This window comes from Crinia signifera, chromosome 2, assembly GCF_055691185.1.
Source record: "Crinia signifera chromosome 2, ASM5569118v1, whole genome shotgun sequence".
In the NCBI taxonomy this organism is placed as follows: Eukaryota; Metazoa; Chordata; class Amphibia; order Anura; family Myobatrachidae; genus Crinia; species Crinia signifera.
Genome location: NC_139218.1, coordinates 337,599,843 through 337,612,144, shown reverse-complemented (window position 1 = coordinate 337,612,144; position 12,302 = coordinate 337,599,843). Strand labels below are relative to the sequence as shown.

The following is a 12,302-nucleotide window of genomic DNA, read 5'->3' as shown; positions in this document are numbered from 1 at the left end:
ATTCATCTAGGGGTATAGTGTACATTTCAAACCCCCAGGGGTTTCACCAATTTTGATACAAGTGGGCAGTGAACATGAAAAATTTCATTTTTTTACACAAAAATGCAGTTCTGGCTCAAAATTTTTCATTTTCAGAAGGTATGAAGGAGAAAAAGCACCCCAAAATCTGTGCCCCAATTTCTCCCGAGTACGGCAATGCCTCACATGTGACCAAAAAGTACCAGTTGGGTGCATGGCAGGACTCAGAAGGGAAGGAGTGATTTTTGGATTTTGCAGCACAGATTTTGGTGGAATGAATGGTGGGTGCTATGTTGCACCAATACAGTGGAACCCCCCCACAAGTCACCCCATTTTGCAAAGTACACCCCTCAGGGAATTCATCTAGGGGTATAGTGTACATTTCAAACCCCCAGGGGTTTCACCAATTTTGATACAAGTGGGCAGTGAAAATGAAAAATTACATTTTTTTACACAAAAATGCAGTTCTGGCTCAAAATTTTTCATTTTCAGAAGGTATGAAGGAGACAAAGCACCCCAAAATCTGTGCCCCAATTTCTCCCGAGTACGGCAATGCCTCATGTGTGACCAAAAAGTGGCAGGACTCAGAAGGGAAGGAGTGATATTTGGATTTTGCAGCACAAATTCTGGTGGAATGATGGTGGGTGCTATGTCGCATTAGCAAGACCCCCAAAGCACCAATACAGTGGAACCCCCCCACAAGTGACCCCATTTTGCAAACTACACCCCTCAGGGAATTCATCTAGGGGTATAGTGTACATTTCAAACCCCCAGGGGTTTCACCAATTTTGATACAAGTGGGCAGTGAACATGAAAAATTACATTTTTTTACACAAAAATGCAGTTCTGGCTCAACATTTTTCATTTTCACAAGGAATGAAGGAGAAAAAGCACCCCAAAATCTGTGCCCCAATTTCTCCCAAGTACGGCAATGCCTCACATGTGACCAAAAAATACCAGTTGGGTGCATGGCAGGACTCAGAAGGGAAGGAGTGATTTTTGGATTTTGCGGCTCAGATTCTGGTGGAATGAATGGTGGGTGCTATGTGGCATTAGCAAGACCCCCGAAGCACGGTGAAATTATGAACCTAATATTCCATAGATGTGTGGTATATTTTAAAACACTCCTTTATACATAGGCCGGGTTTGTCGGGGCAAGTGTCACACTGGAAAATAGTTTGCTTTCTTATTCCCTTTTTATAGCAAACTTTGCACCTTTTTTGTGTCCTGCCCTTTTTTCCAGTGGAGGGGATTTCATCAGGAAAATGCTGCCCTGGTACAATACGGGGACCAGTACTAGAAGTACTGGGGCCCTCTGCCTGCTGGTTCCCAAATATTAGGCCCTTTATGACTTCCTCTTGAAAGTGCATAAATGTCCCCCTCTGGCCGGTAGAACGGAATAGCACGTAAGCGTTATACAGTGCCATCTGGATGATATACACGGCCACCTTCTTGTACCAGATTTTTGTTTTCCGCAGGGCACTGTACGGCTTCAGTACCTGATCTGAAAGATCCACTCCGCCCATGTACCTATTGTAATCCAGGATACAATTAGGTTTGGAGGTGTGGGTACTGGTACCTCGTACAGGGATGGAGGTGGTACTGTCTCCGTGAATTGTTGTCAGTATAAGGACATCCCTCTTGTCCTTATATTTGACCAACAACATATTTTCGTTGCATATTCCCCTGCTTTCACCCCTTCTCATTACTTGGGCAATGTGCGTTTTTGGGAGGCCTCTTTGGTTCTTGCGCACAGTACCGCAAGCTGCTGTACCTCTTGAACCAAGGGCCTTAAACAGGGGGATGCTGGTGTAAAAGTTATCCACATAGAGGTGATAACCTTTATCCAGGAAGGGGTGCACTAAATCCCAGACAATTTTCCCACTAACACCTACGAGGGAGGGGGGGCATTCTGGCGGTTCAATTCTTGAATCCTTCCCTTCATAAACCCTAAACCTGTGGGTGTACCCTGAGGTGCTTTCACACAGTTTATACATTTTTATGCCATACCTTGCCCTCTTACTGGGAAGGTACTGGCGGAATTTAACCCTTCCTTTAAAATGTATAAGGGACTCGTCGATACAAATAAATTTTTCAGGGATGTACACCTCTTCAAATTTGGCACTGAAATGATCAATGACCGGCCTGACTTTGAATAGCCGGTCAAAGGTGGGATCATCTCTGGGTGGGCACTGTGCATTATCGGTGTAATGTATAAATTTAAGAATTGTCTCAAATCGAGTCCGGGTCATGGCCATACGGTAAAATGGAGTACTGTACAGAACATCTGTACTCCAATATTGCCTAATTTCTGGCTTTTTTACTATGCCCATATGAAACACCAGACCCCAAAACGTCATCATCTCTACTGCATCTACAGGGGTCCACCTAGCAAATGATGACGTGGGGTTTTGAGCAATAAACTGCTGGGCATATAAATTAGTTTGGTCCACCATTAAATTTATAAAATCATCAGAGAAAAATAATTTGAAAAAGTCAATTTCTCTGAGACCTGTGGAATCAAATTGGATTCCTGGCATGGCCAAAAACTCAGGAACCTGGGGCTCAAAATTGTCTGGTGGTGGGGTCCATACGAGATCAATTATTGGGGGGGGGGTCTCAGCTGCTCTACGGGGGCGTCTTTGAGGGGGTCCCTCATCACCAGAGGAGGAAGAGGAGCTTAAGGCAAATCCTTCAAATTCCCCGCTTGCATCACTGGCTGTGTCAGAGTCAGAAGCAAGCATGGCATATGCCTCCTCCACTGAATACATTCTCCTGGATGACTGGGAGGACATTTGGGAGGACATTTGGGAGGACATTTGGGATGCCATTTTTATTTTTGTGTTACTGGTAGTGAAATGTTTCAACACGTGTATAGTGTAGGGGGGGGTACAAACTTTATTTCAATCCGGGGGGTATGTAGTGTGTAGTGTGTATGTAGTGCAGAAAAAAAAAAAATACTTTATACCAATAAAAAAAAAAAAAATGAAGGGGTTAAAAATAAAAAATTTAAGGGGTTAAAAAAAAAAAAAAAAGGTCCTGCGCCAAAAATTGAGCACAGATGTTGGTCAGTAACGTCTGTCACTGAACAGCGCTCAAAGGCAACAGGAATTTGATCAAAAAAAAAAAAAAAAATAGATCAACCCTGTGCCGAAAAAGATGATCAGTGATGTACGTCACTGATCAGCGCACAGCGGCCACAGGACACCCACAAAATCACAGTGTGTGTAAAAAAAAAATTAAAAAAAGACCCCACAGCACACACACAAAAAAAAAGGTGATCAGTGATGCGACACTGATTACCAGTGAGGTGCAGCAGGTGCACAACCTTTGGTGCAACTGACAGGTATATATATATAAAAAAAAAAAAACTCTGTACCCCCAAAAAAGTTGCTGATCACCTCAGATATAGTGATCAGCACAAAAGGCGGGGGCAGCAGACACAAAATTTAGCACTCTCTATCACTCTCTGTCACTATCTCTCTCTATCTCTCTATCTCTCACTCTCTATCACTCTATGACACTGCAGCAGCAGCACTGACAGGTATATCTATATATAAAAAAAAACCTGCGCCCCCAAAAAGTTGCTGATCAGTTAATTTATACTGATCAGCACAAAAGGAGGGGGCAGCAGTCAGTTATATAAAAAATATATAGCACAATCTGTCACTATCTCTCTCTATCTCTCTCTCTCTATCTCTCTCTATCTCTCTATAACTATCACACTGCAGCAGCACAAAATATAGCACTCTGTCACTAGGCCTCTCTCTCTATCTCTCTCTCTCTATCTATAACTATATCACACTGCAGCAGCACAAAATATAGCACTCTCTGACACTATCTCTCTCTCTATCTCTCTCTATCTCTCTCTATCTCTCTATCTATCTCTCTATCTAGCTATTACACTGCAGCAGCACAATTTCACAGCACAGGAAGGCACAAGTAGCAACAGGATCCAGGAAGCAGTGATGAAGCAGCGATCAGGTAAGTATGGAGCAAGGTTCTGGTCAGTATGGCGGCAGGGGGGTACGGTGACCGCACTGCACGCTATTCCAGACCGGAATGGCGTCTGCAGTGCAGTCACCGTTAGTTTAAATCCCCCTCCTTGGCTGTGATTGGTCCGTCGGTCCGACGGACCAATCACGGCCTTTGGGGGCGGGCGGGGTGAGGTGGGGTGACACCAGTGTCACCCTTACACCCCGCGGTGATTGGTGCTGTACTTTACAGCACCAATCACCTCTGATCCCGTGTCACCGGCGAACGTTATTCGCCGGTGACACAGGAAAACGCTGTGAATGGCTGTTCACACTGAACAGCCAATCACAGCGATCGCCGACGGGGGGGGCGGCATCGCAGCCCCCCCTGGGCATGCACGGACATGTCTGCTGTCAGGGACAGCAGACATGTTGAAACTGTCACCGCGTCTATAGACGCGGTGACAGTTTAAATCCATGACGTACATTTACGCCATGTGTCGGGAAGTGCTTCCCGACCATGACGTAAATGTACGTCAAATGTCGGGAAGGGGTTAAATGTCCCATTCCAGTTATGTACACTTGTTTCTGCGAGTGTGGCTTTGGCTCTTTGTTTGTGAAATCTTTCAGGTGGTCTGTGCTGTTCTGATTTCCATATGGTACAATCTTTCCTTAAATGACCCAATTTCCTACATCTGAAGCATGCTCTTGCTTCCTTAGTGTGTGGCTTAGTGTCCACCATATTAAGTGCTTTCTCTGTATCACTTTCAGTATTACACTCTGTAAGCTCCTTTCTGCGCTGATACTCCTCTATGAGCCTGTTCTTCACAAAGTTTAGTGTGATTTCTGCTTCAGGTCTCGTTTCTAGTGCATTTATTAGAGCACTGTATGTGTCTGGTAAACTGCACAGTAAAATAGCTACTATATGGTTGTTTTTAATTTCTTCTCCCATTGATATGAGCTTTGTAGTTATCTCTAGTAGTGCATTAATGTGTTCTTGCATTGTCATGTCTTTGTTAAAACTCATCTGGTATAACTTTCTTAATAGGAATAGTTTGCTGTTCAAACTTAACCTTTCATGCACTCTCTGCAAAGCTGTCCACATGTCTCTAGCTGTATGTTCATCACGGATGTGAATAAGTTGATCATCCTCCACTAGTAAGCTTATGGTTGCTCTAGCCTCTCTGTCCTTCTCATTCCACTGCTGATCCTCTCCTGCAGGTCTGTCTGCACTTATGACTTCCCATAAATCATCCCTTGTTAACAGCATTTCTACTTTAAACTTCCATGTCTGATAGTTTTCATTAGAAAGCTTGCTTGCAGCTAGTCTGAGATCTGTGTAATTAGCCATATCCCCTTTTGCATGAATCTCTATATTCTTCTGTAATATTAAACTTGTTTGTACTCACAGTTTTCCTCAGAGATTCTCCTGGGTGATTCTTGTGTATTTTTACACTGTCTGCTGTCCGCGTCTGCTGGGACTTGTAGTGCTGCGCCTTCTCTGACTTGCAATACACTCCAGATTTCTTTTATCTTGTATATGCTTCAGCTTGTGTTGACTCCAGTCTGGGCCCATAACCTGTTGGCGTTTCCAATGATGTATGCAGCGGTCAGCTTCACATAAAAGATGGTCACAGGTGTTACCTTGCAATCAGATAGGAGGAGTCTTGTAAAGGTATAACTTCTTTATGTATAACTGAGTAACAGGATCAATATAACATTACATGACATCAGCATTCAGTGGTATCTTGTTCACACAAGATGTCTGCTACATGTGCTTCTCCATTCCTCTTCTTAAGACTACAACAAACAGGAAAACATCAGAGAGATACAGAAATATAACAGCAGACAAACAATACATATGACAGTATATCGCCATCTACTGTCCCTCCAGTGTACATACACATGTATATGCATATGAGTGAAACCCACAGTCTGTTGCACATATTCCAACAGGGACAGTCCGTTCCTATTATGCCCAGACTTTTTAAACAGATATACATAGTTACCACTCCTGCTAGATGAAAATAAGCATTTAGAGACATCATCCATGAGTCCAAGTGGCCGGCCCAAAGTTGGCACAAATAACCGAAGTCCGCTGGCAAATTGATGGTTGGGTGGGTCTTGTATAGCAGGAGGAGAAAGCACTGGTGCAACAGAGAAGGAGTTTGATGGCCTCCCAAGTAGGGAAGATGGTGGCCACAGATGGTTCAATCCTGTAGGGCTGGTCCGGACTGCAATCCCAGATAGGCAAGTGGAAGGTGGGCAAGCACCCTCTGACACGTTTCGCCGCTCCTGTCAGCTTTATCAAAGGTGTAGTGCTTGTAGGCATGTGTCGGTATATATACCTTAGCGATTAGGGTCACATGATCAAACAATCAACATAGATCATCCAATTATGTCAGCACTATAGAATAAAAGTAGGGAAGAGCAAGAGGCAGACCTTTATATACAACTATACATAGGTGTTTACCCAGAGAGCTAAAATAAAATATATAAGCATTTATATATTTATTATAATAGTCAGAGAATTGGAAGCATTGACTTCCGTATACACAGCGTTTGCTGTTTCTCGTTGGTGGCAGTGGTCAGATGACCTAAAGGAATGAACTTGATTGGTGACAAGAGCGGGTCACGTGACCGCATTAGTAGTGGATGACTATATCATCCAGAGAGAATTGCACATTATGTGACTTCCGCCTCAGGATATGAGTCATAAGGCGAGTCAGTGATCGCGGCTACGTCGAATGACTATATTACCAGACATAAACGTGCATGTAATGTGACTTCCGCCCCAGCGCTCCAATAATATAGTAAGATGGAGGTATAACGTCTATGTCCGGGGGATTCTTCGTGGTTGGTCCGTGGCAGGAGGACCTCTGATAGGATGTTAGTATGTCACATGAGTCCAGCCGTGTGCTAGGTTGTCAGGGCAACTGTTACAAGTATCGGTACTTGTGAGTTATCCGGGCGCCCGATTTTTTGATTGTATGCCTTAAGTTAAGGCATACAATCAGATGCGATGCGATGCGATATCGCATCGCATCGCATCGCATGCGACCATCGGATGCGATGACCCGATTTTTCCATAGGAATCAATGTTAAAATGATTCCTATGGAAAAAGGGGTCCTTTTCATACCCCTACTATCCAAGTGGGCATGGAGTTGGATATAAACCTGTGGCGAGCGTAGCGAGCCACCGAGCCCGAAGCGTGGCGAGCGAAGCGAGCCCCGCGAGGGGACGGTATTCCGTGTCCCCTCGCGGGGCTCGCTACGCTCGCCACGCTTCGGGCTTGGTGGCTCGCTACGCTCGCCACAGGTTTATATCCAACTCCATGCCCACTTGGATAGTAGGGGTATGAAAAGGACCCCTTTTTCCCATTGAATTCCATGTTAAAATGGACTCAGTCCATTTTAACATTGATTCCTATGGAAAAATCGGGTCATCGCATCGCATCGCATCCGATGGTCGCATGCGATGCGATGCGATGTCCCGATCCGACCCGATTTTGAAATCGGGCGCCCGGATAACTCACAAGTACCCAAGTATCTTACATTTGCTGAGATGGCTAACATAATTGTTAATACAAACAAAAAGCTCACAGAGGAACCGATTACACAAAGTGGGGATTAATGTGACATAATAAAAAAAGTTTGAGGAAGTTATTTATATTAAACGGATGATAAGTCTATAGGACAGATAGGAAACACTTATATTGTTATTTTTGAGAATTATATAGAAAACTAATAATACTATAAATCAAATAAACATCGGGAATGGCTAGAAGAATTATATATATAGAACTACTAATTATATACAGTTTGGTAAATAGACCTATTGGTGGTCACAAAATTTGTGAGTTCCTAAATTCCCAATTTACAGGCCTATTAATAAAGAAATAATGGGTGTTATTATTACTCAAGAGAAAAAAAATATATATAAATGGGGGGGGGGGGGCACATCTACATATGATTAGAGAAACAACAAACAATACATATTTCTAAATAATCACGCAAAACCCAAGAGTATCTCTTCGATTAGATGACCATATTCAGTCCGACCATTTCATTAAGGCCATCCGGATGAATTGAGCCTATCAGGTGCACCCAGAAGACTTCTTGTTTGCACAGTCTTCTGAATCGATCTCCCCCCTAGATGTAACTGTAATCTGTTCTGCCCCTCGGAGTTCCAAACTGCTGGGGTTTCCTTGATGATGTTCAAGGAAATGGCGTGAGAGGCTATGTGATGTTACATGGTTCATTATATTTCGACGATGCTCAAGAAACCTAATCTTCAATTACCTAGTGGTGCGTCCCACATAGTGGAGATCACATCCACACGTGAGAATGTAGATCACATAAGAGGTATTGCAGTTAATGAAAGAATTAATGGTCCACGTTTTATCGCCTGCTCCTATAGATGTATTTTTCTATTCTCTATGTATGAACACGTTATGTATTTGGAACTACAGCATTTAAAAAATCCTTTAGGTTTCATAGGGAGCCAAAGTGGGCTTCTGATAGATAGTTTAGGCTGTTCTCTTAGCTGACTGGGTGCCAAGAGATTTTTAAGGGATTCGTTCTTTTTAAAGATAAAACAGGGTTTGGTACTTGTTTCCTAGCACGGCCACAACGATTTAGATCGTTGTGGTCGTAAGATAAAAAATCGGATCGATCGCATCGCATGCGATTTGGTCGCATACGATGCGACCGATCCGATCGACCGATTTTTCACCCGATTTTTTTTTTTTTTTTACCCGATTTTTTTCAATTGCCCCCCCAAATGTTACTAAGTGGGCTAGACCCCACGATAGACGTCAACCCGAAGCGTGGCGAGCGCAGCGAGCCCGCGAGGGGCGGCGGTGCGCGTCCTCCGACCTTTTCATTCCCCTACTATCCACGTCGGCGTGGAGTTGAGAATATATAGTGTGGCGAGCGCAGCGAGCCACCGAGCCCGAAGCGTGGCGAGCGCAGCGAGCCCCGCGAGGGGACGCGTATAACTTCACAGGTATACGCGTCCCCTCGCGGGGCTCGCTGCGCTCGCCACGCTTCGGGCTCGGTGGCTCGCTGCGCTCGCCACACTATATATTCTCAACTCCACGCCGACGTGGATAGTAGGGGAATGAAAAGGTCGGAGGACGCGTACCGCTGCCCCTCGCGGGCTCGCTGCGCTCGCCACGCTTCGGGTTGACGTCTATCGTGGGGTCATGGCGGGCACATAAAAAATGTGAAATGGGTCATATTGGCCCATTTCACCTTTTTTATCATTTTTCCCTATGTAAGATGGACTTAATCAAGTCCATCTAATCTTGTGCCATTATAATGGCACAAGACCAACGCGATCCTCACGATTTCAATGTTAAAAGATTTTTTAACATTGAAGTCTATGTAAAAATCGGGTGAATCGGTCGGTCGCATCGCGGCCGATTTTAATTGGTCGCGACCGACCGATTGACCCGATTTTTGTCATTCAAAGTGAAAAAATTGTAAAAAATCGGCCACATCGTGAGGATCGTGTCCCTTAATTAAGAGCCACGATCACTCACGATTGTGGCCGTTCTAGGAAACAAGTACCCAGGGTTTCTTCGGAATGGAGTCCTATCTAAGAATATTGTCATTTTTTGGAACAATAGCTTTAATTTCAGGGCAGTGTTGGGTGTAAGTCGAAATGTATGCCACCCCTACGTCCCGATCTGTATTCTTTATATGTGGTGAATTTGTAGGTTTCAGAAGCAATGTCCTGTCAATGGATGTGACCTCTAAGAGGGCATTATCAGCCAAAGCAGGTGGATATCCTCCCTGTTTAAATGAGTTTGCCATCGAAGCTGCCTGATTGCTGTTTCTATCCTTGTGGTTATTTGCTAATATGGGCAGAAACTAATCTAAGCATAAGGACGCCCACTGCTGTTGCAGCATTTCTGTCTGACAGCGTACAGTTGCTGATACATTGGTACCATCGGGATATGTATGATTTACACGGTTTCTGTGGCTAATTAGACCAGGTGAAATGCAGGCTTAACTATAGCCAGCCTCATTTTGCCACGCTCATCTTTGCTGCAGTGGGTACACATGTGCATACCATTGTTCCAAGCTGCAGCGTAAGGCAAGGCCACCCTACATGCCGGGTCTGTAAACATTCAAGTGCAAAGTAGCTCGCACATCACTGGCTGCATAGTCCGGCCTTGTTTCGGGTTGACACCCCCCCCCCCCCCCTCCGAACAGTCTGGACACGCTTGCCTTATCTGGACCACTCCTACAAAACTCTCGGTCACCACCCCCTGAGCGGTTGACGCCCCTCTTCATGTTATATTCTGCCTGATATTTTCTTTAAATGTGTTTTGTATAATTACCACTCGAGATTGTTGCCAAACTGCAATTCATTTGTAAGTTGCTTTGTATACCAGCCTGTTTTGCAGCTTTTATGCCTTATGTTTTAGTTATTCCCATCAATGGGTATAACCTCAGGAATAATTAGAACATATCAATTCCTTTTATATACGCATTGTGAGTCTCAGTGTGATTTTTAAAACACATTCAACTTTTGATCCGGAATTTTATATTTAAATTAAACGATTAATCTGAAAGTGCAGCAATTAAAAAAAAACCCAAAGGGATGTGTCACTATTTTTTCCACAGCTAATGTCTTAAGCAAAGTGACTGTTATCTTATACCTGCCTAAATGGAGCAAATACTGCTTCCTGTGTATGATCCAAAAGCATCTGCTGTGTTTTTCTCACATAAAAATATTGAAATGTACATATAAATACCAAACATACAGCAAGTTTGTTGAAGGTGTAGCAGACTCCATATTGTTCCTAAAGGGAAGGTTTCATTCCCTGTACCAATATGGCCACTATCCTACGTACTGCATTTGGCATTTGCATAGCGCCATGTTGTTTCTATGTAAGAAGGCCACAATCCCAGAGCAAGTTATCTAAGCACATCCTGCACACCTGGAACACACAGTACCATGGCCCTTATTCTAATCGGATCGGTACGGCCCGCGTGCGGCCGTACCGCCGATGTTTTTACTCTGCACATGCGCAGAGGTCAATCTGCGCATGTGCAGCCCCCTTCGCCGCAGACGTATTTCGTCCGCCGCAAAGGGGGCGTATAGGGGCGTGAGGGGCTTCATCCCCTCATTTCCCTATGTGTACGCCCCGCGTTTCATGGGCGTTCCCATGCAAACGCGGGGCGTATGCATGGTAATGAGGGCATGACGCAACTCATGGGGGCGGAAAGCTGACGTCGCCGGATGTCAGCTTTCAGCCCCCATACAAGCTACCACACGGACGATTGTCCGTGTGGTCTCAGCTTGCGGGAGCTGCCGCGGCGTGCGGACCTGCCTTCGATGGTCGACGACCATCGAATGCAGGGGGCAGCTCCCACCATGGTGGAGGCGTACGCCTCCACCATTTTTATGCGGATCGCCAGCCGTCCGTGTACGGACGGCCGTGGCGATCCGTCTTGTGGGCGGGGCTTGGTTTGTGCGGCCGGAGCACCGTGTGCGGCTCCGGCCGCACCAACCAGAATAAGGGCCCATATCTGCTTCACAGTAATCCTTTTATGTTTCCTACAGGGTGACAAAGAAGCTGAAATGGGGCTGCCTTTCTCTCCGCTGTGTGACCGCAAGGCCACACTGGTTGCTCAGTCTCAGATAGGTAATTCATTTCTCAAGTTTTCCACATGTGAAAATGGGTGTATTAAACCCAAGACCTACCGTAGAGCTCCTTGCATTGCAATGTAATAACAATGTGTCATTTCCTGTCCCGCAGGCTTCATCGAGTTTATTGTTGATCCAACATTTTCAGTACTAACCGATGTGGCTGAAAAGATTGTTCTTCCATTAGTAGAAGAGGGAAGCAAATCTAAGCAAGCTGCTGCTGTCAACCAGTCCAGGTCTGCTCACGTTGTACCTAATAAACTGGAAATGTGATCACTTGAGTTACCTGTTGCACGAGCTTTACATACAGTATGTATTCTTATGTTCAAAGACTTTAGAATGGGATACGGTCATTAGGTCTACACCAACTAGGTCGACAAGCATTGGGTCGACACCACTAGGTCGACAGGCAGCAAGTTCGACATGTGTTTAGGTTGACATGGGTCAAGGTCGACATGTGTCTAGGTCGACAGGTCATTAGGTGGACACACGCATTAGGTCGACATGGGCTTGGTCGACAGTCAAAAGGTCGACATGGGGTTTTTCACTGTTTTTTGAGCTGACCTTTGTGCCGACAAGTGGTATTTCATGCCCTACCATCCACTAGGGTGTGGTGGGAGAATACAATAGGGTACTTGTTTCCTAGC

At 44.9% G+C, this 12,302-nt stretch overlaps 1 protein-coding gene across 6 annotated transcripts in view; it reads left to right on the top strand.

The window, feature by feature from the left end:
* PDE1B (phosphodiesterase 1B) overlaps positions 1-12,302 on the top strand; it is a 307,280-nt gene that overhangs the window by 281,564 nt on the left and 13,414 nt on the right. For all 6 annotated transcript variants that reach the window (XM_083169525.1, XM_083169526.1, XM_083169528.1 and 3 more), the window contains 2 exons: positions 11,572-11,653; positions 11,768-11,891. In XM_083169525.1, the coding sequence (XP_083025651.1) occupies positions 11,572-11,653; positions 11,768-11,891 (206 nt within the window). The remainder of the gene's footprint in view (positions 1-11,571; positions 11,654-11,767; positions 11,892-12,302) is intronic.